The 27,769-nt window shown below is 39.2% G+C and overlaps 2 protein-coding genes across 12 annotated transcripts in view; one reads left to right on the forward strand and one right to left on the reverse strand.

Moving 5' to 3' along the window:
- Positions 1 to 204: 204 nt before the first annotated feature.
- On the forward strand, positions 205 to 18,118 carry MASTL (microtubule associated serine/threonine kinase like). Of its 6 annotated transcripts, none has more exons than XR_003530197.1 (13): positions 205 to 420; positions 2,979 to 3,116; positions 4,558 to 4,697; positions 5,435 to 5,523; positions 6,859 to 6,965; positions 7,303 to 7,435; positions 7,995 to 8,167; positions 9,310 to 10,539; positions 11,351 to 11,489; positions 11,947 to 11,961; positions 12,130 to 12,229; positions 13,768 to 13,881; positions 13,972 to 14,073. XR_003530197.1 is itself a non-coding variant. In XM_027658742.1 (13 exons), the coding sequence occupies exons 1-13, from the start codon at positions 232 to 234 to the stop codon at positions 16,527 to 16,529; spliced, it is 2,727 nt and encodes a 908-aa protein (XP_027514543.1). In that variant the 5' UTR covers positions 205 to 231; the 3' UTR covers positions 16,530 to 18,118. The 6 variants fall into 6 exon arrangements, 4 of the variants coding, with proteins under 4 accessions (XP_027514543.1, XP_027514544.1, XP_027514546.1 ...); XM_027658742.1 differs by lacking the exon at positions 12,130 to 12,229 and adding an exon at positions 16,372 to 18,118; XM_027658743.1 differs by lacking the exon at positions 12,130 to 12,229 and adding an exon at positions 16,372 to 18,118 and having other exon boundaries at positions 7,995 to 8,159; positions 9,308 to 10,539.
- A 2,053-nt stretch (positions 18,119 to 20,171) lies between these two features.
- ACBD5 (acyl-CoA binding domain containing 5) overlaps positions 20,172 to 27,769 on the reverse strand; it is a 30,212-nt gene continuing 22,614 nt past the window's right edge. For 4 of the 6 annotated variants that reach the window (XM_027658752.1, XM_027658748.1, XM_027658750.1 and 1 more), the window contains 4 exons: positions 27,422 to 27,621; positions 25,799 to 25,849; positions 25,404 to 25,513; positions 20,221 to 22,150 (listed from right to left, as the gene is read on the reverse strand). In XM_027658752.1, coding sequence (XP_027514553.1) covers positions 22,138 to 22,150; positions 25,404 to 25,513; positions 25,799 to 25,849; positions 27,422 to 27,621 — 374 coding nt within the window. In that variant the 3' untranslated portion in view covers positions 20,221 to 22,137. Of the gene's footprint in view, positions 22,151 to 25,399; positions 25,514 to 25,798; positions 25,850 to 27,421; positions 27,622 to 27,769 lie in introns of those variants that run through there. The other 2 variants (XM_027658749.1, XM_027658753.1) reach the window with 2 other exon arrangements.

Consider the following 27,769-nt stretch of genomic DNA (forward strand, 5'->3'; position numbering starts at 1 on the left):
CCAAACTGGAAACCGAGATGACAAGCCGAGTAGTTATTAACCTGATGACAGCTCCGGTCGTCGGTCGCTGTTCTAAACCCCCCGCGGGGCGGGTGCTGTGGGGCCCCTTTCAATCTCCGCGCACAACAGCGCGGGTCTCGCGAGAGCGCCCGTGGGCCCGTTGGTGACGGCGCGGGCGGGGCGGGGCCGGCGCCGCTTTGAATCGCGGCGGGCTTGGGGCCGGGGCGCGCTATGGGGACGGAGCGGCCCGAGGAGCCGGGGGGCGACGCCGCCGCCGCCACCACAGCCGCCGGCCCGAGGCGCGTCGAGGTCCCCCGGCCCCCGTCCATCGAGGAGTTCACCATCGTGAAGCCCATCAGCCGCGGCGCCTTCGGGAAGGTGTACCTGGGCCGCAAGGCGGGCCGGCTCTATGCCGTGAAGGTGAGGGGTCGCGGCGTTGCCGGCTCCGCTCACGAGTAACCCCGTGTGGAAAGGGGGTGTCCCGGCGGGGCGGAGAGGCGCCGAGCCCTCAGCAAGGGCCTCCCGCCTCTCGGGGGGAGCAGACGCCGTGGGAGCCCCCCCGGCTCTCGGGGAGCTGCTCTCGGGCACTGCCCGGTGCCTGGGTTCGCGCCGTCCGCAGGGTTGTGCTCAGCCCTCATCGCGGCCCCGGGGCTTCGGTCAGGGGGGCTCGGGTAATGACAGCTGCTTTTAGAGGTACCTTAAGAGTCGAAAGAACTGCGCGAAAAGCCCCGCCAAGCACTTTGCTTCTGCCTTGTGAACAGCTGCCGTAACTGAGCACCCTCAGCCGCAGCTGCCCGAGGGTGAGAGCACCGCCTCTGAGACGCGTGACGAGAACAAATCATGAAAAACATTGTTGCCGAGTACCAGTGATTTGTGCGAGCCTGACTTTGTGAGTAAAAGGATTATGACAAGCTGCGTAGTACACAAAGAAGAGGAAACGTAAAGCTAGTCATGCAAAATAGATGTTGCTCTTTAGAGCTGTATGTGTCTGTTTACACTATTTTGTTATAAGGATTTTGAGATCAACGCATTTGTGTAAATTCTTTATCACTGCAGTGAGGTCTATGACTAGTTCACAACTACAACATTTAACACGTGCTAAATGTTTATTAAGGCCAATAGTTATTAAAAGTGTAATTTTATGCATTCTGTGGATGTCTCGGGATTGTTTTGTTATCATCTTTGATAATAGTGATGATAGCTATGGAAAATAATTTTCTTTGGTTTAGGTGCTGCATATAGAGTGGTTCAACTGTGTTACTTTAGTATCATACTCTACTTTATTGAAAATATTGTGACCTAAAAGCTTTTGTGGAAATCCTTTACCCCTACTGCAGAGAGACTTATGGGTTATTCAAACTACTGAATTTAATATATGCTAAATATTTTTACACCTAAGGTCAACATTTACATAGGAAGTATCAAATTTGAGCAGACTCAAGTTTTTACAGTTTACATAGAGAATGGATAAATTAAACTTGCTTTATTATCACCATATATATCTATGAAAAAGATGGTGTAGGTGGGCAAACTTCTAATGTATATGCCATGCTTGCCTAAATATTTGTCAGCTGTGCTATTGGGCATCTTCTGTTCAGGGTTAATATTGGCTGAATTTATCAGAGTGGAGTAATTCAAAGCAGGAATTGGAGCCTAAATCACAATTAAGCTTGTTATTTCTTTGTGATAAGTTGCATACCTTCAAGGCTTCTTCCCAAAGAAACAAATATTTTTTTGTGTGTGACTTAATTTTTTTTTAATTTAAAATTTACAATTTTCTTGCTTTCTTTGCAAAGTTAAGAATTAGAGGCTGGAATAGTTGCAGTCTTGTACTTGAGGATACCAAGATGGGATGGCTTACTGCTGCACTCTGTTTTCAGTCTCTGGTCTTTTATCTCAGCTTCTGAAGAAAGACTTGGTCAGCAAGTGCCAGTCTAAGTGTTGAACAGTTTCATGGTTCTGAGTTGTGTACTGTGGATGAGAGGGTTAATTCAGTGCAGCTTAATTTCACGTTGTTACGTCCCGCCCCAGGAAAAAGGGGGCGGAGGGGGTAACCCAGGTTTTATCAATAATTCCTTTGGGGTGGATTAAAGCGAAACGACACTAAATAATCGGTGTTTGAAAACATATATTGACGAGATTTATTTTAACAATTCTGTATTAACAGGCATGCTAGCAGTTTGGGTGCTGTCATACAACAATGTGACACAGAGATAACCTTTGGGGAGGGAAAGAAAATGCATAGGGGAGAGAAAGGCAGGATGAGAGCAAGGGAGAGTAAGGGAAAGAAAAGCTGAGAGTGGACAGATGTATATAGTCACCGCCCACGGGGTCCAGCGATGCTTCCATGTCTGTCAGTTGAAGTGGTGGCCTTGATCTGCTGGGGGTGAAGGGGGGAAGCCCCCATACTCTAAGAAGTTATGAGTTATTATATCACGGGCCATGCCTCGAGCCTCCAACAACTCCTGGGTCTGTGCTGAGTTTTTTTTTGTGTCTCGCCCGGTTCCCGCCTTTAGGGAGGGAGGGGCCTGATTGCTCATCAGATGTATCAACAGTCAGAAGCCTGCGAGCTCGGCTTCTTGCCTTTTCAGGGCTTCACACCTTCAGCACTGGAGGGAGGGAGGGGCCCGACTGCTCATCAGAGGTATCATGCAAGTCAAAAGCCTGCAAAAGTCTCCTAGAATGCATAAATCATTAACCATTTCAGTCTCTGACACACGTGCAGCCTAAACACTTATTTTCCAGTGTATGCAATTGCAGTAAATCTTGGTAGTGTCATTTCCATTCAGGACTGAATTAGGAGAGCAGTGGAAATGGTTGTCTAATAACCTGTTGTTTAAAATTCTCTCTGTATATGAAGTCACAGATCTGTTTCATATATGCAAGTTTTAAGTATATAGATAAATAAATTGGCTGAAGAACTGCGGGTTGAGCAAATAAAAGAATGTTTGTCTACTTGATTTTGTTTTGTTTTTCAGGTGATGAAAAAAGCAGACATGATCAACAAAAACATGGTTCACCAGGTCCAGGCAGAGAGGGATGCATTGGCTCTTAGTAAAAGTCCTTTCATTGTGCACTTATACTACTCACTTCAGTCAGCTAATAACATCTACTTAGTGAGTAAAAAAATTTCTGTGGTCTTTTATGATTGTCTTGAAAATTGAGTGTGAACTGTAGTGATATCTAGAAACATATTTTTATGGTAACGAGTGGGTATTCCTTAGTCACTTTTACTTTCTTCTTTCTCAGAATGGTTCAACAATTAAAATATTTCTCTTTCCCTGATACCTTTTCACCCACATTCCCCTTTTTTACAGGAGAAGCTTTTCTAATAGCTAATATGTCTCAGAAATATGTAGAAATCTTAGGGAAAACAAGAAACCATTCTGTTCAAGCAGAATCTAAATGACTGAAAGACTCTTCATGGCTCACTTAAAGGAAATCTGTTTTACATGTTACCTGTGCTCAAAATTCATTATGGTAGTTGGCCTACATGACAAGAGGATGACTGAGTGGCAAAACCAAGTGCTAGTCTACATGGAGCACTGTGGAGCACAGTAGGACTTGTGTATGAGGACCTCCACATAAGGTCCTATGGATTCAGGCTGTCTGCAAAGGGTCTGGCATAATTTGTCTCGATTGCTGTAAGCACACATGACCAACAGTTTGATGAAATTCTGAGGGGAGGTTGCTATGCACTCCTCCTACAATGCATTTGGAGTGTAAACAAAGGCTTCTTTTTTTGGAATCTCTGAACTGCTTCATGCAGTAGAGGACTTCAGGGTGGAGGACTTGTGAAGGAAATGCTAGTCATGTCTGTGACTGTGTGTATGTATATATATAAATATGTGGTAGAGTATTGTATATTGGAATCTAAGTACTGGTGAGATTTCCCAACCAAAACCCCATAAATGCATTCTTATCTTCAAAGAGTGAATTTCTGAAGCCCTGCTGTCTTTTATCTTGAATATGACCTGGGCCATAATAATGTCTGTGTTTGCATAATGTTTTTTGGATGTGTGTGTTCCTTTTAGCCACTGTCTTAAATGCACAGTAGCTGTCACTGTGTACATTTCTGGCAATTTGTACTTTTTTCACAAGGCTCAGGTCTGTATTTAGTATTGTGTATAAATACTTGCAAAATCAAATATTGAGATACTTTGATTTGTATAGAACAAAGTGATCTTTGGCTTCAGGCCTTGAGTTTCACAGGAATGCTCTGCATTTCATTTTCTATAATATAGAACTCTTTCTGTAGTCAACTCTCAAATAACTACTGTAGTCAGCTTTTAAATTAACTTCTGAGAGTAGCCTAGGCAAGTAAAATAAGCAAATGATCTATTAAAAGAAAATGTTTCATGTTCTGTCATTTGAAGCCTTAATTATTTCATCCAAGTGAAAAGTATTGTGTGAGAAATCAAGTTTGCACGAGCCAGCTTCTATCAGCTTCTGCTCCTTAAAATAATATTTTTCTATGGGTGAAAGCTATTTTGTATTTTGATACTTGCACATTTGAAATGTATTTTAAATTTTAAATTTAAAATGATTGAATGGCAGGTGATGGAGTACCTTATTGGTGGAGATGTCAAATCTCTTCTCCATATTTATGGATATTTTGATGAAGAAATGGCTGTTAAGTATATTTCTGAAGCAGCATTGGCCCTTGACTATCTTCACAGGCATGGGATAATCCACAGGTAAAATTTTTTTTTCCCTTTACAAATAAGTATTTGGTAGTTTGTGTTTTTAATTTCTTCACTCTGTCACATAACCAATCACCACTGTATTGTAACAGCTACCACAGCTGCCTCATTTGCTAGAGCTTCTGGAAGCTCTTTTTGCCTGTGTGCGCTGCAGCAATGCCATGGAGCAACTCCTAAAATAAAATCTGTCTGTGTGTGCTGAGCAGACAAATACACACTGCTCTCCCCTGCCTGCTCTTTGCCAGTCCAGATGTGTATCAGCAGCTGTGTTAGTTCAGGAAACCTCTGGGTACTGCAAACATGTAACTGTGGACAAAGGGACGCTGATTACCCAAATGCTCCCCCTGTAGTGAGAGTTCTTTTTGCATTCAGCAGTGGTATGGAGAACACACCTGAACACTGTCACTGGAGGTTTGCTTGTCACTTGTAGGAGCTGCACATTAGTAAGTTATGATAGAAAAACATTTGTTAAACCTGCTGAAACACAAATGTGCAGCTCTTGATGACATGCATAGAGGTTTTACAAGGCCTGAGATGTTCATACCGTGTTTAGGGCTAGATATGTTTAGTTGTTTTGGTGTATTCCTCTAATTGGAATCTTCTACTGGGTAAGAGATGTTACTGAGAAACAGCTATAACCAATGTTTTGTATTGAGTGTTTCTGGTCACTTGACTTTCTTAATGTTGCTCAGTGGTCTTTTTGCTGACTTCAACTATGTTCATGTTTTCAGGGATCTGAAGCCAGACAACATGCTCATTTCTAATCAGGGCCATATAAAGTTGACAGACTTTGGGCTTTCCAGAGTTACTCTGAACAGAGGTAAGAGTTGTCTGTATACTTTTGGTTGTATTAGAATGTATTTTTGGGTCACATTTCTGTATTCTTGAATGTTTGCATCTCTGTAGAGGGCAGCTTTCAATAATAAGTGCAAACTTTGCACAAATATCTCATTTCTAGCAGGCAAGTACCAATAAGCTACATGCTAGTAAAGGGTCTGCTCTATACATTGCACTTCAGAAGATAAATTATTTATTCTTTGCAACAAGGTTGTATGAAATATAATCTAGAGCCATTTCTCTTGAGGGGTATGGATTTCAAAGTTTTCTGAAGTTCACAGAGAGAAATCAGCGGGTAAATGAATAATTCTGGCTTTTTCTTGGTGTTTCTCTGACTACTTTTGTCCTTTGGTTTGTGTTTCTCAGTCCTTGTATATATGAATTTCCAATAAATTAGCTGAGGCATTGCAGACATTGTGAGGGACAGGGGTCCATAACAGAAGATTAAATCAGTGCTTTGACATGCTCTTTTCAAGTAGCAGTAAATATAGTTGAATAGTCAAATGACTGCCTGGCACAGATGATAGGCTTCAGGTCTTTAGTGTGAATAGCTGGTTTCTGAACTAGTTTGTAACTCCAACCCCTTGGCCAGATTGTCCAAACTTAGGCTGCACAGCATCAGCTCAGGCTTTTTTTGAGACAGTTCCTGGTGGGTACATCCTTTTTAAATATTTAAAGGAATGCCAAAATTCGGAGTTGTCTATGGTGTTTCTCGTTCACTGTTTCAAGAATATGAAGGAAAATCCTAAGTATGCTGTATTTTCTATAATGTACTGCTTTAAGTGATGTTCTGATGGCAGAGATTATTGTGTCTAATTGAACATGGTATGGAAGCCATAAGCCTACTTACTGCTAGTGAGCAACAAAAAAAGGATCTAAAGTTGAATTTTCACCTATGAAAAATTCTTCTGTAGCTTTTTTGAGATGTCTTTTGGAGATATGGCAGGCTTTGAATCAAATTTACCATCTTAATCTGTGGGCCATAGGCTGGAACTGAAGCCTAAAAACCAAAGCTGGTATGAAGTTAGAAAATGTAACACTTCCAGCATAGTTGAAAAAGAATTTGGACTTTTACAATTTCTCTATGTAAAAACTATAACTTTATGATGGATGTACAGGAAGAAACAGCTTGTGTTGAGTAAGAATGTATAGGTACATCTTCAGTTGGGTTTGGTGTCTTCTTTTGTATATTTGTTGTGCATATGACTTTTTTTTTTTTCCTCTTGATAAAACTTAAGGAAATGTCTGCAACTTTGCCATTTTTTAATAGCAAAATGAAAATCTTACCTGTTTGGGATTGTTTTTTGTCTGTTTGTAGAGATAAATATGATAGATATCCTTACTACACCATCAATGGCAAAGCCAAAGCAGGACTATTCACGTACTCCAGGACAATTGTTGTCTCTTATCAGTTCTCTGGGCTTTGTAAGTAATTGTCACTGTCTTTGAAGTACTTAATTCTTTTAGTTTACTTACTGTCTTAAATTTAATAATCAGCGTGATAAGGCTATTTTTGCATCTCTTCTGCCAGGTGGTAGAATGACTTATTATACATTTCTAGTACTTTAAAGTTCTGAAGTGATTACATTGGTCTATATTTTGGGTTGCTGACTATCAGTTGTGCTTCAAGGTCTGGTGAATGGGCATGGCCAAGCTCCAATGCAAACATAATAATGACTGTGTGAAGTTACATTCTCACCTCTGGATTGAGTGTTTGTTCAGACTCCATTTATTTTTAACTATATTTCTTCCTGCTTGTTAGTATTCTCCTGTTGGAATGAAAATGCCAGCGCACAATTCAAGTCAATCATCTGACAGTTTGCGTGGAGTGGTTTCTCCCTTACCTATGGTCCAGAAGGAAAATACCCCTCTTTCAACTAAATTATTCAAAACACGTGAGTATACCAAGCCTTGTGCTGAGGGAATACTCTGGCTCTAAGGTTGTGGTCTTTTATTTTTATGTTAGTAGTTTGGACCCACTTCATAAAAGGTGTGCTACTATCAGTGTCTACCATTCCTCCGGTGCTTTTCTTCTGACATGTTTTGACCTACACTGCTTATGCCATCTTCTGATGGTTTTTTGTGGTTTTTTTCAAATCACAACTGCTGAATTCAATACCACCACAGAAAGTGTCAGTTCTTGACATACTTTCATTGAAAATTATTTAATATAGCAATGAGTGATTTCCTTTAAATTATCTTTCCTTGCTGCTTTCTCATTTCTAACCTGAAATGAGAAAGAAGATGACTATGCTGGTAATATTGCTTTTATGTTCTTGGCAAGTCCCTAATTCAAAAAAGGTGTAAATTTACTATGTGGGAAAGATGACAAGAGAAATTATGTTGTCATGGAAAGCTTTCCATAGCTTCCTTGGATGTGAAAGCTTGACATAGTGTGAAGCTGGTCAATTTGTATCAAATTTTTTCAACATTTGAATTTTTTTTTCCTTTAAGATCTTGATAATTCTCAATTAACGCCTGTGATGCCAGCAAGAAGTTTGACTCCTACTCTACTTCAGTCAAGAAAGAGGTTTGGTACTTGCAGTGTTAGTAGTGAGTCACACACACACCTGTCCAGTGTGGAATCAGAATGCTGCAGCAGCCCCAGGCAGGAGAAAGATATAGAGGTCAGGACTGTTTCATCTTCCCACTAAAAATTAAAGTTAGTTTGTACTTGTGTATGCAAATCTCCTCTACTTACTAACACTTATTTCAAGCATAGAGAAAGGAGTAGGGGTTGTAATTCTTGTTGAGTAGGATTTTGGATCAAAGTGATACAATTTTTTCTTCAAACAAACATTAGTCCTGTGTAACATAATAGGAGAAGCAGATGTTAGAGCCCGCTGCAAAGCAGTGAAAGGGAAGGCTTCTACTGGCCATCACTGGTTTGTGCCCTGCACAGGTGGGCGATGCTGGGAGCAGTGGCTCATTTGGAAGTTGATCTTTATCCCTAGAGCTTTATTTGCTCAGCATACAGACAAAATCACTTCTTCAAAACACAGAACTTGGGAAAATAACAAAAAAATACACTTCAAACTTCTACTAGCTGTTAAAACGAAAGAGTTTAAAGTTTTTTATTACTGAAGAGTTTTGTATCAACTAACCTAACACCAGTAATTGTAGCTGATACAAAATACTTTCTCCTATTTTAAACTGTTAATGAAATTCTGTACAAATACAGACCTAAAAGAAAATGCTGCTTTGCTAGGTAGTCTTTTGCCATAATTCTTATTTAGATCATACAGAAAAACTTAGATTTAAAACAATATATAATTCTTTATCTCTCTGTTTCTCAAGGCCTTTGTTTTATTATTGTGTTATCAAAATATTAGTAATATCAGATTTTCCTTTTGTCATCTCTGAAGTGTAATATGCCACAGGGCAGTATGATGGAGTTCTTTGCTTTGGGCTTTCTTGGAAACTGAAAACTTCTGTAGTTTAACTTCTTAACATAAAATGACAAATACAACTTCAATTGCTGTTTTTATTTCATCCTTAGGCATTTAAAAATACTGCATTTTCTACTATATTCTAGCAAGCTTATTTTATGTTCTTAAGAAAGTCCAATTATCAAGTTATCCTTAATTTGGTTTTGACTTTTTTATTTTTAAATGTTATGTCATGTTTGTCACTATTAGTGGTTAGAATAAGTAATGGTTGCAAATCTGCATTTCATTATAGAAGTGAAAATCAAGAATTTCAAAGACATTTCTAGAGTGCTGTAATCCTATTTTTCTTGATTCTTAAAGCTTAATATGCTCATTTGCAGCACAGTGAAGATGAACCTAGTTCTGCAACGTGCAAAACAAATAACAGTGGGTCAGCTGTCCCTTCGAACGCTGAGTTAACAAATAGCAAAAGTATTGAAGTTTTAAAGAAAAAAGAACTTAAGTCTGCTGTTTCTCCCATTGTCAGAAATGATTCTGGCTGTAGGCAGAAGTTGGGAAGTGAACATTCGAATATAACAGATACATTTTCTTACTATGCCCTTCACGTCCAGTGTGGTTATGGGAGTATTTCTGAAAAGACTTGGGAAGAAAACGTCTGTGTAAATAAAAGAAAGATAACTGATGAAACAGCAGAAAGTTCCAATCCACAACAGTCATCTTCAAGGCAGAATGAGCCTTTCAAAGAGGAAGAAATTTTTGAAAAGCCAGGTGTTAAAAGAAGCTTTGAATTAGTTGATACCAGTCCTTGTCAGGAACTTAACTATGTTAAAAAAAGCAACGCAGAATATAAGCGTGGCTGTCAGATCTCAGAATTTTCAGCAAACAACAGGACGGGTTTGACAACAGAAATTCAGTCCTTAGTGTTCTGTAATGATGGATGCCCACGTGACACCTGCAAAAGCGAGGAGGAAGTTAAGTGTTCTATTAGCAACCAGCAGACAGAAAGATCACTTACTCCAACTATAGCCAAAAATCTTATGTGTGATCTGGATGCAGACTACAGAAAGGATGGTGAAAAGGAGTACATGAACTCAAGTTTTTTAGACACTGACGATGAAAAACCTTTAGGAATCCTCAGTGCAGATTCTGATGTATTTACTGACATGTCTGTTACAGAAAGCCATTTAGAAAAGCAGCTTTTAGATTTGGACAAAAGTGTTAAAGACCTCTCCTTTGAGGAGCCAAAACCTGAAGGTGTGCTGATAACATCACCAAAGTCCCAAGATGCCTCACGAAGTGGAGAGGAAGCACATACACTCCAGGACTGCAAGCTGTTACATCATGAAAAGGATAATGACCAGAAACATGGGGAAGGAGCTTACCTTAACACAGTATCTCCTCCTTCAGAAAAGATGATGGAAGCACTGAGCCTCTTAAAAAAAAGTGCTGTTGTTTTTCGAAGTTATAATAGTCCAATTAATATGTCCAATGTATCTGAGCCGTGTAGCATGACTTCTTTAGATATAATGGATCTTTCACCCGCTTGTAGTGGCTCTTACCCAACAGCTATCACTCCGTCACAGAAAGGAAGGCCGTATCAGACCTATCAGGTAGGTAAGGAGACACGTGGAAACTTTGTGCATGCGTTAAACATTAGCAACCTGAAATTATTTCAGTTGTAAATTTAGGGAAAACTCAAGTAGTTTGAGATAGCCTGTCAACAAAAGTCACTTTGACAGACTTTCTCTTACTGCACTTACATGGCCAAATTTATAATTTCTGTAAGAGTTTAGTAATAACTATTCATTGGTTTGCCTGTGGCTCAAAATGCATTGACTGTTGACCTCTTTGAGAAATCCATTGCTGTTACAGTGAACTGATAAAAAAAGCCTGTGCTATTTTTATCTCATTCTACTTTTAGTACAGTGTGGTATTTCCTTTGAGCAGTTACAGGTCTTCTGATGTAATGGGAAGTCTTTGATTATTTTTTTTTCTTTTTTAATCCTGCACCCCTCCCAAGACAGTTTGTAAATACTGTTCAGCTGCTAGTAGCTGCCACTCTGACCACTATTTTCCTTTTTTTTTGTCTTGGTAAAAGTGATGGTGTAATGTATACTGTCAAGTGCCAGTTACAAGCCTATTACAAAGATTGATGTAAAGAGTAATAGCTGCTGTGGGCTTACACTGGAGGAAGAACTTAGGGATAAGTTTCTTGAAGAATAGGCATTTTAACTTTATGCTTCAAGATTGTTGAGATAAAGCAATGGAAACACATTTTACATGTACTTTTCAGGGAATATTTTGTGACGTGTTCTTGACTTAAACTTGAGTAACAACTATTATATCCATTACTAAACCTGGAGATGGGAGTTTCTCAGCTGGTTTTGTTTGGCATCTGAAATCTTTGTTGCATCTTTTAAGACACCTCGTCAGGGGGATGCTGGCACACCGTATCGGACTCCGAAGAGTGTAAGAAGAGGAGCTGCCCCAGTAGAAGGTGAACGCATCCTAGGGACCCCAGACTACCTGGCACCGGAGCTGCTTTTGACAAAGCCTCATGGTAAGACAAACCAGCCATTTGTCAGTACTCGAAAGGTGACGTATTTACATTCCTGAGTGTCTCTAGAACTGAAAACCCTTCAAGTAATAAGATAGTGAATTTTTCAAAAATAGTTAGTGCTTAGCTTTTGCCATTACCCATTACCTTCTGTGAAGCTACGGTTATCTGGCTTTGGAACTCCAAATTTTCCCTCACTAAACACTTCCTGTGTTGTTGAGTTGCCTGTAAATGTAGTTTTAATCCTAAATTAATCATGTTACAGAATTATTTTATTTCTGTTTCTAACTTAGATTTAACATTGCCATCTTTCTTTATTGTGGAGTTACTACCTTAAGAAAAAACCTGCATTCCAGTGCTTTTAGAGAATCACACATGATATTTGATGTTTATATTTGTTAGATTTTTTTTTTTTTTTAATAATTGTAATATTCTTACTTCATTGTCTTTTCATATGCAGGGACTGTGATCTCTGGTGAGTTTTCTATATTCTGTGCAGGAATGAAGTGTTCAGCATAACTGAACAGTCAAAGTATAATTAGATCACAATTTCCAAGAACGTTGTTTGGGTGAACAATGTTCTTATATAGAAAGACATGTCCAATATGCACTCCACATAAAAATGTGTGATGCTCCCACACAGATTCCGGAAACATCAGTGTCAGGGTGACTAAGCTATCAGAAATCATACATGTAAGCATATACTTCAGAAGAAAGTCAGCATTCTTAAAGAAATTGTGGAGGTAAACCAGAGACACTTTTTCTCATTCTTTTAGGTTATGTAGTCAGTCTGATTTACTTTATCTATGGGTGAAGAAGGCTCAGATGCTCAAGACCTCATATTTCTACTTCTTGCTTCAAATCTTAGAATATCCTGAGTTGGAAAGGACCCAAAAGGGTCACCAAGTCCAACTCCTGGCCCTGCACAGGACACCCCAAGAATCACACCTTGTGCCTGAAAGCATTGTCCAAACACTTCTTGAACTCTGTCTTGAACTTGGTGCTGTGACCACTTCCCTGGGGAGACTCTTCCAGTGCCCAACCACCCTCTGGGTGAAAAACTTTTTCCTAATATCCCATCTAAACCTCCCCTGACATAACTTCATGCTGTTCCTTGCATCACGTTTAGCAGGGATACGGTGGTAGTAAATCTAATCTTAGTTAAGCTTCATGTAGAAAAAAATCCCTGCTGAAAGCTGTGTAACTACACTGTTCAGAGTTGTGATCTTATTAGACTTTGACTGGACCTGGGAGTGTTTTAACTGAACATCCAAGTAGTCTAACAAGTGTGAGTGTGATCTCACTGCTGCAATGTGCTTGGCTTGGTGGGCCACTCTTACTGCTGTTACAAGTTGCTAAAAGTGCATTAGATTACTAGTTAAACATTTTGCTTTTCAGCATCTCGAAACTTAACAGTAATCCTCGTGAAATGGCTCAAAACATTTGTTTTCTGAACTTAGAGGTGTCTTCATATTTTTTATATGCAAAAAAATCCAAGAGCAATTAGACTTACTGCCTTTCAAAGATGATGTTTTACAGCATCTATTCTGGCATCTGTTCTTTATACAGTGGAGTGGGCATGGCTCAAAGATGCAGAAAGCTTAGAATGCATGCAGCGGTGCCTGGGATCGCTTTGCCGGGTTGTGTTTGTGTGGATTATTAAAATGGGATTGACAAAAAAAACCTCCCTGCAATGTGGAAAACCAAAACTATTTCATAACAAAGAAGAGATAGCTAGGAACTACACGTTACCCTAATCAATTCAATGCAATGAAAAGCAATTCCAGCATCTTGTGTGCTGCCTCATCTCTGTAAGTCGTCTTTAAGATATTCACATAAATTTAGGCAAATGAAAACTTATGTTCAATAGTTTGAATTCTTGGAATCTTCTCAAAGAACTGAGAGGAAGATACAGGCTACAACATGGAGCCAGGTCTAGAGCAGTCATTAGGCAGCTGTTTCTTGTCACAAAACAATCTCTTGGAGAAGTCAGCTCCTGGATTCTGATGGGAGTTCATAATTAGATTGTTAATAAGAGTCCCCTAGCTTTTATCAGTAAACCCAGTGTTATCTATAATGAATTAAGAAGCAGATTGGCTTTAAAAAAACCTTTAATGTATTTTTAATCTGCATGAATATTAAATACAACTTATTTTGTCTTTTCCTTCATTTTCAAGAAATTTGTAGAATTTAAACACTCTTCAATTTCTGCCATGGCTAATCTTCAAGTCTTTGCAAATACTATTTGTGTAAGTGTAATGAGCTGGGTTTCTCTTATCAGGTTCTGCTGTAGACTGGTGGGCCCTCGGAGTTTGTCTGTTTGAGTTTCTAACTGGAATTCCACCTTTTAATGATGAAACACCAGCACAGGTTTTCCAAAACATTTTGAAAAGAGGTAATCTGTTTCAGTAATCAGGGTAACTATGTTTTTCCAATATTTGTTTTACAGTTTGAGTTACCAACTCATCTGCATCTTTGTCTGTAGATATTCCCTGGCCTGAGGATAAAGAAAAGCTGTCTGATAATGCCCAGAATGCAATAGATATTCTTCTAACAATTGACACTACTAAAAGAGCTGGACTGAAAGGTTAGTATTAAAATTGTGTTCTTTGCAACTAATTGCAAATTTCAAAGTGGTGATGTCCTCCTCCTGAAACTTAGACTAATAAACTTCAATGCCTAATTAGGTTTAGTGCATGTTTAGTGTTTGACATCTGACGTACCAAAGTTCTCTCTTATCTAACTCTGACTTGGATTTCTTAACCTAAATGATTTTGGGAACCTTGATTAAAAGCTTGTTTTGGCTCCAGTTTGGGAGAGGATCCTCCTACAACAGTTAATTCAAAGAAGTTTTTACTTAGGATTCAGCCTGTCTTTGAATGCATAGAGGAGTTGGACAATATATACTATACAAAGTCTACATATATTTTTCTTTTTCCCCTTTTAGAAGGACTTGAATGTTTGTCGTTGTTAACAGTGACTATGTTATATAAAAAAACCTGATAACATGAAGGAAGCTTAGAGTGAGATGTTTTGGAAATAGATGAAGAAATCTTATGAGAGAACCGTGCAAGAAATCACTAGAGAAGGAAATGACTATGGAAATTCTTACTCATAAAGAGATTAAAACGCTAGAAGCTAAAACCAGGCCAGATCAAATTAGAGGAGGCACATGAGTGCAAATGAAGGTCATGATGTCAACAGAAAATTCTGTGGCTTTAATGTCTCCCAAAAAGCAGTTTGAAGGTGTTATAGTCAAACACAAGTTATTGCCTTTATTCCTGGATTTTGGAGTGAAATCCAATTGCCTGTCAAGGAAAGAAATTTAAACTAAGTCACATAATGGTTTCTTCCAATCTGAAATTCTTGGAAATTCATTCTTTGTCAAGCCTTATAACTGGATCTGATCTCTTTGTCCAGTTTATAGGCCACTGACGTGAAGTTGGCTGAGTAGTTTGCAGGACAACCATTAAGTTTTTCTCGTTGTACCTAAGTTTCCATTGCTGTCATCTTCTCTCCCCTCCCCAAAACACATGCTCTCCATTTTTATTGCTATAGCATGAAGCCTTACTTACTGAGAAACTCCAGTTGTGTCATGTCCTACTGCTATGCTTCTATGAGTTCAATCTCTCCAGATAAGCAGGTTTAAAGCAGGTTTTGGTAGACAACACTGATATCTGGTGTTGGTTTGGTTTTTGCTCCTCTCTTCAGTCTTGTGAGCAGGAGTTGAGTGCCAGCTGTGGTACACATGAATATCTTGGGAAGAGACAAAGAAGTTTGGTTTTACCTTCTTGGCCAAAGGCAGCTTCTGCTGCATGAGAACTTTAAGAGCAGAACTACATACAGTTCTGCAATGCCCTGCTGCTTGTGTGGCTGCTGAAGCCATTAGAAGGAGATAAGACTCACTCTGCCTTTTGTCTAAAATAAACTTTTAATGTTATGTTGTTGTATTTGTTCAGGAAATGCAGAAATAATAAATGTTAATGTCTTACTGTCTATCAGCTAAAAGCCTGTGGTATGTGCTTAGATGTAACATTTGTAATGTGTCTTGGTCAAACTTCCACCTTGTTCAAATGTGATTTTTTTTTTTTTTTAATTTTTTTCACCTGTCCTATTTTTGCTATTTGCTTTTGATTTTTGTGGTGCAGGTGATAAAATCATGGCTTTGTATCCCAGTTAGATGAAAAGGTGTTTTATTGGATTGAATCAAAGTAGCCAAGTCATTTTCATCAGGGACTGGTATTTCCATGTTATGCAGAATTCATATCAGAACCTGCGTGCCAGGAGGTCACCTTGTGGTCAGAATGGACAGGGCAGGGGAGTTCTCCTTGAGTCAGAAAGTCTGGCAGCTTGGTTAGTTATCCCATCTTTGGGCTGGGAAAGTGAAGTCTGATGGTCTGTGGTAACTTCACCATAAGGGCACTTAGACTTCTGTGTCTGCTGTTAGGCCAAAGGGGACTGTGCAAAGCAGAGGAGGTAATGAAATCCATGAGATGGCAAAAGAAAGAGGACCTGGAGTGGTGATGGGTGGGAGTGACTCCCACATGTTTACTCAGCACAGAACTTTGGTAAAATTATAAACAGACTTTGAAGTGATGCTTAGAAATTGTCTGGTCCCCAGCATGAGAAATGTCTCTGGGACACCTCTGATCCACTCTGTGTGGAACAGGTTCCCTGGATAGGGGAAGGCAGCTAGTTGGCAGGACAACAGTTTTGATGCCACTGAAGTTGGGGGTAATCAAAGCCCAATTGCAATTTGCACTTCTATGAATTTCTAAAAAGGAATATAGAGCAAATCTAGTGACAGTTATGCATAAGGGAACAAAGTGCCTATGGGGCTTGGCCATGAGGAAGTTTATAATGCTTATGTGAACTTTTGTTCCAGAGCTGAAGCATCACCCCCTCTTTCACAGTGTGGACTGGGATAATCTGCAGAATCAAACCATGCCATTTATACCTCAGCCGTATGATGAAACTGATACCTCTTACTTTGAAGCAAGGAATAATGCTCAGCACCTGACTGTGTCTGGATTTAGCTTGTAGCATCAAGATAAGTGAACATTCTCCATGGCTTTGCACATTTGCAGGTTATCTGGTAACACTAGCTTGGTCTTAACTAAGTTTCCTTGCCAAATTTAGTGTGTTTTACATGACCAGTCTTTTTATTATAGTCTCCTTTATTCTAAAGTGAAACTATTGTATGTAACTGGTATCAAGTGCCTTTTGTGGGCTCACTGCACTTTACTAAGAAGCCAGAACATTGAATGTCTTGGAGCTGGTAACTCTTGACAATGATGGGGCTTTTGCATAGCAATGAGTAATTCCAATTAGGAGGTGTGATGTTATTTCCCAGCTAAACATAATATGGAAAGGACAAAAATGCACACTAACTGTATCTATTGGCAGTTTGCTGTGATGACAGGCTGAGTTGGAAGCACTCCTTTAACTCTGTTAAATAAATCCTCTGCTCAAATTGTTGCATAGTAACCACTTGGGCTGTACGAAGCTGGACTCAACATACATTTTAGCAGTTACTAGTTTTACCTAGAAAATGCCCAGTGTGTGTGTGCTCACTGGTCTCAGATGTCAGCTAAAGGTGATTTTGGTTTTTAACAAGTGAAGCAGTATTCATACTGAAGCTGCTATATACTGAAGACTATTATGTACTGCAAACTCACAGATTGTTCTGCAAACTCACAACGAGAGCTTAGATTTTTTACTAGAACATAAGATAGAAGTGTATATTCAGCATTATAAATCTGAATTAGATTAAAGTATACTTATCCCTATCTTTAAATGCAACACAAAACTTGTGTCTGCTAGGTTTCAGAGGTTTATTTTTAGATAATCCTGTTTAAATAATCTTCAGTATTTTTGTTGCATAGGTATCTTTCTCTGCTAACTGAATGAAGATTTTAATTTTTCAGGTTTGTACTTGTTAGATAAAGATCACTTGTGCTAAATGATGACGCCAGCCAAGGGCCACGTGCCAGCTGAGCATTTTACTAGTGATTTTTGCCAAGTGGCAAAAGTAGTTTCATGCACTGACCCCTTTTGTAGCAGTAGCAAGTTGTCCTTTCATTACCCTGCTTCCTGGAAGACAGGATTTATTGATGCAATTCTGAGCAAACAGTGTCTGCTAGGCTTCCTGCTGTCCCCTCGGGTTGCTGGGAAAGGAATGGGAAAGGTGAAGAAAATGGAAGTTTCCTAGAAAAACCTAAAGAGAAGCGATTCTTAAGAGCTCAAAATGACCAATCCCAGCTCTAGGGATAACTCAAACGTTGTAAAACATACAGTGAGTCTCACTCCTTTTGCTAAGGATTGCAGTTTCAGAAAACTTCTAAATTGTTCAATCTCTTGTTACATGAAAAAGGTGCCAACAAATTAATGCACTACTGAAGCAGTATCCATAAACAATGTTCTCTGAATGTGATGAGAAATTCTTTGGTAGTTTCTGCTGTACAGTTGAAATATATAAACTGGGGTAGGAGGGATACCTTAGGTTAAGTAATCACTGGTGTTTTATAAAATTTATTCTTCCCTTTCTAGTAATCTGATTTAAGAAAGTGAGTCTTACAAGAATGGACTACGATTACATGTTGAGAAAATAATATAAACTGAACACCACACCAGCTCTTTATCTTCAGTGCTTTACAAATGGTTACACCTGTTCCCATTTTGCAGTATAACATGTTCCCATCAAGGTGGAAAAACTTGGTATGGTATTTTAAAGAAAACCTCTAACCCCTTGAAACAGTTCTGAATCAGTCACAAAGGTCAAGTAAACTTCTGTAAAAACCTTATTCTAAAAGAAAATTGTTAGTTTTCTACCTGTTGATTAATGCAATACAAAAACATAGATTCTGTAAGAACAGTAAATAGACCAACAGACAAATCCAAATATTTAGTATGAAGTTACCACTACAGTGGTGTCCAAAACTTAAATTCTGCACCATCAGCACTGAAGGTGTGCAATACCCCGTTCTCTTCAGTGTCTTGCATTTATCTTGGTTATAGCAAACGTGTAACATGTTGATTGTTGGGGTTTGTGGTGTGGTTTTGTTTGTGGTTGGTGGTTTTTTAGCTTTGTTGTTCAACATGGAATTCCTTGTCAACTCTTAACTCTTAGTGTTGCCCCACAGGTAAAAGTGCAAAAAGCTATAATGTGGTAGCTGGAAGAGATTTAAGGTTCATTCTCATTAGTAATTACTTACAAATAATTAAGTTGGCAAAAGTTTCTGATCCTTAGAAGCTATGGAACATATCACTTTGCAAGTACTCCAGCTGTTACATGGTGCTTCCTGAAGGCCTAAACCTGATGTGCATGACCTACATATAAACTGTAGCTTCCAGTTTATCTTGGGAGACAGTTTACCTGCCATTAGCACAGGCCTGTCCATCTAAGAACTACTGCAGAGACCAGTGTCACACTTTGTTATACAGAAATAGCAGTCTTGGACAGTTACTCCTACCCCTCACTTGCTGTTGGGCTCCCCTGTACAGTGCAATGTTCAGGGGCCAAGATGCTGAATGCCCTGTGTTACTGAGCTAGGAGATTCCAATTTCAGCATGATCTGGTTTACCTATGGTTACTCTTGCAATGAAATGCATTCTTTTCCTCTCAAAAAAATTTACTTTGCACATTTTGTGTAAATATATTAAAAAAACCCACCTGTTGTATTAAATAAAATATTGTTGTTCTTTAAACTGGTATACTTTTGACCCTGCTGGGAACGTGGGAAGTGGATTTTACACAAGGAAACTCCGTTTCCTACTACCTCAGCAAGGAGTGATTTTGTGTAGGGAATAACAAATACTTTCTAGTACAGGTGTGTATGGCCTTCAGTTCATAACTTGCTAACCTCTGTCTGTAGCTTTAGTAGAAGCTACATTTGTGTACTTAATGGCAGGAGAGCAAAGTCCTAAGCTGGCCTGTAATGCCTTCTGGGAGCCTCCTCCTCCTCCTCTGTGGTAACTAGAATGATTCAAAAAAAAGATGGTCATCTCCTAAGCACTTGCTGTGCTGCCACAGGAGCAGAGGAGGAGAAGAAACAAGGCCCTGAGCATGGAACAGCTGCACCATGCACACACATCTGGCTCTGTTTTGGTTCTATTATCAACATTTAGTGGGTGGAATGTCTCCAGTCTGGTTTTATACAGAGCTAACCTCTGCTTTTTAAATGAAGCTTGACTCACTGCAGGAAACCAGCTTGACATTTGCTTCAGAAGTGCAATTTTGAGCTGGGTGAAGCTGTTTCAGTGCTGTGTAGAACTGCTTTGACTGCCAGCCCTCCTGAGGAGAGCACAGGCTTGAACAATATAAACCAGTTCTGAACTCCAGTGATCTGCTTATGCCACTTCCTCCACAGAAAAGCTGTGTCTCTTTGTACCTGGAGAGGTGATTTAAAAAAAAAAAAAACCCCACACAAGTTTTCCTTACCTTTAATCTGAAATACCAGTTAACTAGGAATCTGTTCCAGTCTCAGTGAGTTTGAGATAGCCTTTAGAGGCTGAGGCCCAGTTCTGAGTTACAAGTAAATTGTTATAAAAGTGATGTTGTTTTGTATTACAACTTTTAAGATTGAGACTGATTCTTCTTGACACAGCCAGCAGGCTCTTCTGTACAGTCCCAGCATCCAATGTACACCATTTAGTAAACATTAAGAAAGTTCAAGATAAAATACAAAATATTAAGGGATTGATTTATTGAAACATGAATAAATAACAAGGATAGTACAAGCCCACATTTATTTCAGTGGGAAGTTAATGATTAAGTACCTTTGGGAATGTTTGTCCCATCTCTAAGAGCTTGATATCTATGTGTAACATGGCTCTGAGCCAGGGAGGCTCTCCAGGGTGCTTTATCCTGGCAGAAGACAGGACAGGGGGGTTATTTTTCATGTGACCTTCAAGCTAGACTATCCTTCCTGTCTGATTTATATCTTTTGTAGTAAAAAGTCAATCACTCTAGAAACTTTAAGCTTGGGCACAAGGGCTTCAGGTCACAGCAGCACTTCCCTTCCAGGATAAGCTTTGTTCAAACCTGAGTTTTCAGGGTATCTCATGCCAAAAACTCATCTCTGGCACACAAAACCATCTAATTGTTACAGCAGTCTTCAAAGAGATTACAACCATTTTATTTAATTTTTAATTCAGCTTTACAGTAAGAAAATCAGAAGAGGGGAAATGTAACTAAAAAAAACCCTGCATGTAACTAAAAAGATTAAAATTTCTCTGGTAAAACAAACATTAAATTCTCTGATTACATTTTTATACAGTATAGCTTGTATGAAAAATGTTTTCCAAACTATAAAAGATTTTCAGGAAGGACAAAAAAACTTTCCTTAAAAATTATTTGTAATATGTAGTCCAGGTGGAGAATGAAAGTTTATTAATAATCATGAAGTTTCTGAAGATTCAGAACTTAACCATGGATTATGTTGTGGTATAATTCTTTATAGCAATTATTAAGTTCTCCGTCAAAACTAATTTTAGTGCATTTGCCTTTTCCAGAAATTTAGACAACTTATATATTAATTTATTTTAAAATCAAGTGTAAAGCATGCTTTAGTCAAGCAAACTTGACAGAATTGTAACTCTCTTATCTGTATACTGGTTAATAAATACTCGGGGAGAAAATATCAGCACCAAAATTAGCTGAAAAGTTTTGTTTTGAAAGTAAGTAGAAGGATAAGAGAGAAAAATTGGTATTTTTCAAGATGTGACTTGAGAAAAGTCCACAATGGATTAAATCTTACTTCAATTTAACACAACCTGACAACAGAAAACTTAAGAGTGCACTGAGCTTTTTAAAAGCTTAGAGATACACTTACAGAGCTAGTTTTCATCTCATTTTAAAGCACCTTGTGCCTAAACTATGTATTTCAGTTAAAATAAGCTGCTGTCAACAAGAGTACAATTATCAAAGTTAAAAAGGTGCAACCTCCTCTTTACATGGATCCCTTGTACCACACACTGTTTCCAGACTTGTATTTGACAGTTGCCTGTTATTAATGGCTCTAACTTTCAGAACATACAAATTCCCAAATCGCCTTTACAATTTTACAGGATAAGTAAAGGATTCAACTTCATTTATGACCAATTTACATGGAAATTTGCCCCACACTTGTTTAGCAGCAAGAAATAACCAGTAGATTCCTCAGAGCTATATTGTATATTTCCAACAGCTTGCAACGTATTGAATTCATACTTTATTAGAGCTTTCACCTGGTATTATGTAACCCTGTGGAAAAACAGGCAGGGAAGTTGGGATTGTAAAATTATTTCTATGTTAAAGTGATAGTTTTACATATTTTTAACTTATTCTTTTACAGAGATGTTATTCTCTTCCTCAGCTGACATCAGCAAAGGCCAGTAATTACTGAAGGCCCATCCACAAGCACATTCCAAAATAATTAATGTTCGTATGGTTTTGAGGATGGAATTATTAAATTTATTTGCAACCTAGGAGCTGTGAATCATTCAAGTTTCAATAATATTAGTCCTTAAATGTTTAGCTCAAAGGTAGTACAAATTATTACTGTAACATAAGGAAGATCATCCCAGATTCTGAGATTCTATGAGAATTCAGAATTCCTTTGCTTTCCAGGGCCATCTTCTCCTAGAAGTCCTTATGCAAAGCCATAAATTCTCAGTTCAGTTTTCTAGAAGAGGAACCAAATAGTTTAATGTACCTTCACATATGAGACAATTTTTCATTTGTCTAAACAAACAAATCAGTTGAAGTTACATGTAAATTATTTCTAATCAGATAAAACATTACATGGCTTCAAGTACAAAATTCACTAAGAACTCTGAACTGAAGATGGAATTCCTCAGAACAGTGTCTGACCACATCAGTCCGTGGCGTGCTGGCTCACAGCACAGCAACACTTTAGAGCTGTTTTGCCAGTGACTCCAGAAAACATACAATTAGAGGGTTCTAAAACCATGAGCTGAATTAAAAATATATTTCTATCTGTGATCTGGTTTTCAAGCCTTCTTCAGTGAAGGCTCCAATACAAGTACCCAGATTTTCAGCATTAAGTTCCCCATAAAGGAGCAGGAGACAGGTTAAGAGGTGCTGGGAGAGAGCTGAGCTACCCCTGCCCAGGGACATGAGCTAAACACAAAGCTGTTGGTTACAGAAAGCCGTCCCTCCACCAATTCCATAGAATTTGCTCCGCTGTGCGAAAGAGTTCAGGAGTTATGGCTCCACAGCTGCAGGATGAGAAAACCTCATGTGGTAGCTCAGACTCCCAGCTTCTGCTCCAGGACAGTTTATGTACTTTAAAACCAAAAGTACACAGACATGATCAGTACACACACAATACAAGTGTTGCCTAAGAGCTTGCACACCTTAACAGAGTACAAGCTGAAACTGGCAATGGGACAACAAAGAAGGACTTGTTTTTGCAATTCCATTTTCTCACTGAGTGTACTTGATCAACTTCCCACGCATTGCTAAAGGAGATGGAACTCCAGATGGAGAAGTGATGAAGAAGCAGATAGTCCTTAAATTCTGGCTATGGGCAGACTGTCAGAAACGGAGAGAAAAGCTGAAGAACACAGAAAATTCTTTAGTTTCTGTTCTTGAAGTTCATCTCAGTACAATCCATGAATGACTAAACAAAACATGGGGCTGTGCTATATCTGTGTCTCACACTGTCGTACAAACTGTGGTACGAATCCTGAACTCGAAAAGAAGGTTGAAAAACTGAAACATTTGGGTAAGGGCCACGAGAATCATCCCAAGACTGGAAACCAAACTGAGATTCCAGTTGCTCCATTTGTTTTAAGAAAGAGACCACAAGATGACTTGGTGATAGCAATAAAGTACTCATGGAAAACACACCATGGGCTCTTTGTCCAATAGATAAAGATCTAGGAAAATCCAATGAATGAAAACTGAAGCTAGACAAACCCAAACGAAAAGTAATGTACCATTTTTTTACTCATCTAAGCTCTGAATCACTAGGACAATATATTAGAAAAATTACTGGTAAGGGTGCTTTTCTAACAACTGATTTCTGACTGAACCTGTGAATGGATTGAGAGTGCTATAGAGGTGAGAACAGATATCAAAAAAGGTTTGCAAGAACAGCAACTGTTCAAAGAGAGAGCAAGAGAACATGGCCATGCAAGAGCAATTAGCAAAACATCATAAGAGCTTCACATAAGATACTAAAAAAAACTGTGTTGATTTAAAAAAAACAACTTTGTCCTTGCTGATGAAATGGAAATCTCCATTTAACAAGTAGAGAAAATGAGCAAAATGTGTGTAACTGCCTGAAAGCCTTAGTAGTGCAATCTCTTTCATCAGACAGAGCAGTAACACCATCACTCCCAATGACAGCTCTGAGCCAGAACTCCCTGGCAGACTTGCAGCCTTTGTGGGCGGTGTATTGTTTACAGTTCCATGGGCTGGGCCCAAAGAGTGGTGATCAGTGACAGGAGTCTAACTGGAGGTCAGTAATTAGCGGTGATGCCAGGGGTTTGTGCTGGGGCCAGTCCTGTGAAACACCTTTAGCAATGGTCTGGATGATGGGGCAGAGAGCACCCTCAGCAATCTCTACATTACACACAGTTGGGAGTGGCTGATATGTCAGAGGGTGGTGCTGCCATCCAGAGGGACCACAATTGGCTGGAAAAACAGGCTGACAAGAACCTCATGAAGTACAACAAGGGGAAATGCCAAGTCCAGCACCTAGGGAGAAACAATACCAGCCACCAGTACATGCTGGGGCCTGCCCAGCTGGGAAGCAGCTTGGCAGAAAAGGATCTGGGCATCCACGGGGGACACCAAGTTAACCATGACCTGGCAACCTGCCCTTGCAGCAAAGGCCAGTGGTATTGCAGGCTGCATTATCTTCCCAGCAGGTTGAGGGAGGTGATCCTTCCTCTCTACTGAGCATTGGAGAGGCCACACCTGGAGTGCTGTGTCCACTTCTGGGTACAAGAGAGTCATGGACAAACTGGAGAGAGTCCAACAAAGGGCCATGAAGATGACTAAAGGACTGGAGCACCACTGAGGAGAGAGAAACACTAGCACAGGTTGCCCAGGGAGGTGGTGGCATCTCTCTCCCTGGAAATATTCAAAAACTGCCTGTACACAGTCCTGGACAACTAGCTTCATCCAGATGTCCCTAGTAGAGTAGGGGGGGTTGGACCAGATGGGCTGCAGAGCCCCCTTTCAACCTCAACCACTCTATGTTTCTGTGATTTACTGTGTGAGAGAAAACTATACCATGAAAACTATCAAACATCAAAAAGCTAAACCAATTTTAGGTAATTCTCCTAAGATCTACACACATACAAACTGTCTGCAGACTGACAGAGGAAAAAACCATAAAAGGTAAGAGCATATTGAGCCAACAAACTCAGGTGTGAGGCTGAAGTAGACAGCCACTAGAGAACACTTGATCTTCTGATGCTTGGAGAGTTGAGAGAAAAGGCAAGATGAGAGTACAACTGTCCTTCAGCTGAAGGAAATCAAAGTAGATGATATAAAAATATCACAGTAAGGTACTGGTAGATGTTAAATAAGAAATAGGTAACAGGTAGCACTCCACAAAGGTTATGATAGGAAAAAAATTTCTGATGGCACAAGGGGACTGGAAAGTCTAGAAACACTGAAAATGGCTCAAGAGGATATCAGGAGTAAGGGGATCAAAGAATGTCATGGAGATGTTTCCAAACTATCCAGCCTCACCCACTTGTGTATGTTCGCTGAAATTATTTACCCGGCATCACATTTCACAGATTTAGCCTAAGTTGCCACATGCAAAGCCTACCACATATAAAGTCAGATTAACCAATACTTTCAAGGCAGAGAATTTTATGCCCTGTCTAAGTAACACAGTGTACTATATGTTGGTTTAAAACAGGTGAAACACAGTATTGAATGCACATCTTTACCTTCGCTTTCTTTGAAGATACACATGTACCAACCACTGGGCAATAAATGGCCATACAATAGCAAAAGCTAAAATACCAGGAGAAATTTCAAAGGGCCACCATGATGGTTTCTAAGGAAAACAGAAAAAAATTCCAGTCAGCAATCTCTGTGCACATATTGAATACCACCTGTATAATTCTAAATCACTTCAAATGCTACAGTACCAAAGTAGAAAATAATACCAGAAGAAAAGATTAATCTATCAAGTAATTTCTTCAGACAGATTATTTTTTATTTCCTAGTCAAGGAAGAGACAATACAAAAAGCACGTACCAAGAGCTAGAGATAAAATATTCAGCTCATCTTTTTTCACAGTTCACAATGCTTTTTACAAATAGTAAAAACAGTATTTTACCTTGACAGAGGAGGCGGGCTGGTAATTTGACTGTGGTGTTGCAGATTTTGCCTTTAAATACAAACAAAGGCTGGTAAGTATAAAAAAGGAAACTTCAATTAAAATTTTTCTGCTTCACAAAACAAGAATATGAGGTTTTTCATCTTGTGAAGGCTTTGCAATCTGTATATATCACAGTTTAATGCACAGAACAACTCCTATGCAACACCCCTTTCACCACATACCTCTGATGTTTCCACTACTCTTTACAGCATTTTTATCACATCTCTTGTGTCTTAGAAAATGAGTCAGTGCACTTACTGGACCTCTTTACAGTTTGTGAAGGCCCCCTTGTTCAACCTGTCATTGCAACTTCCTCAAATCTGGTCCAGTCCCAGTTCTGACCCAGAGCAGAAATCCCACCAGCTTAATTTGCATGATGACATGTTTCAACACTACTCTATACTAAGGTCAAAGCACTGGTTTAGTCTGCCCTGAGCTACAGCTACAGCCATGTCTAACACCATAAAGGAAAGAGAATACTCTGTTCCATATCTTCCATACAATCCTGAAAATGAAAGTACCAGAAACTTTTCAAGACTATTCCCATACACTATTGTGGTGCTTCCACAAAAACAAAGCAGCTGGTTTTCTAGGTCTTTCTTAACTTATGTAAGTGTGAAACAGAAGCTGCTGTTTCTTCTTAAGTATGGGTAGCAAGCACAGCATGAACTGCTGGAGAACAATCTTTTACTATTTCTTCATATATTGCTCAGGCAAAAAAAGAAAATCAATCTGTATTCAAAGCATTAGATTCTGGAATAGCTGTGATGCAGCAAAATCATGGTTTTAATAAATCCTTTTCCCTAGATGCCTTAGATTTGGAATATGTGCATCCCATAGGATACTGCTTGTACAGCTCTCTCATTCTCAGGTAGATCAGAATGTATCAGTAAGTCAAACAAAACCAAACATTTCCAGGTTTCGGAATCAACTATATTCACAACATCTTCTATTCTCCTGAAGACACAGTATTTCCATTGAAACAAGGAAAAAGTAACACTACATCAGTAAATATCTACAATTACTTAAGACTTCCTTTGCCTGTCTTGTGTACATAATGTGAAATTCCAAGAAAGCTGGATTACTTCATGAGGAAAGACAGCTGTGAAGAATCAGTCTTGCTAACTGAAAAATGGAATCAGAAGTTCTGCCTGCAAACATTCACCAGTCTGAAAGATTAAGATAATTTCTCACTTCCTTTGAAAATGCTTTGAGATCTAGTGATGAAGAAATTCTCTGGGATCATGTATTACTAACATTAACTATAGAATCTCCATATATAGCGACTGTGTAATGTGTATCAATAACTATGGCTAAGATTAGTCTGATCAGAGATCAGTAAAATAATATATGGTTAATTTCTAAGTTGAAATACACGTTCTTGCTCACATGTAAGAGTCCTGAATTGTGTTCCTGAGAGTAGGTACCAATAGGAAATTTTAAGTTGGACTAAACTACAGAATGTAACTGACATGTCTTCACAGTTTCAGAAAATATCATCTGAAATTTTCATCTGAAAAAGCACACAAATGTCCAAGGACATTTCATAAAAAGTAATCGAATAACTACAAAGAACAGTACCTGTGATGCTGTAACTGCCTCCAGCATATGCAGCCTCTGGAGGACATTCTGCATGTCTTCTTGCAACCGCATCAGCACCACTGCAATCTGCTCATTGAGGCTTCCCCGGGGTCCCCTGTCGGATCCCCAGCGCTCGCCGTCCCCTCCACTACCCATCTGGCCACCCTGGGAACCATCTCCTAAAGGCTGAAGTCTATGCCCTGTTTTGAGGGAGAAAAAAACCAGAAACATAAAACACAGAATGGGCTAACAACTCTATTGAAAATGTTTAACAGTTCACTTTCCTCCCTCAGTTTCCACCCAGGAGTGTGGTACTCCTCATCACAGGTTGTATTCAGACAGTTCAGA

This window comes from Corapipo altera, unplaced genomic scaffold, assembly GCF_003945725.1.
Source record: "Corapipo altera isolate COAL_440 unplaced genomic scaffold, ASM394572v1 63, whole genome shotgun sequence".
Taxonomy (NCBI): Eukaryota; Metazoa; Chordata; class Aves; order Passeriformes; family Pipridae; genus Corapipo; species Corapipo altera.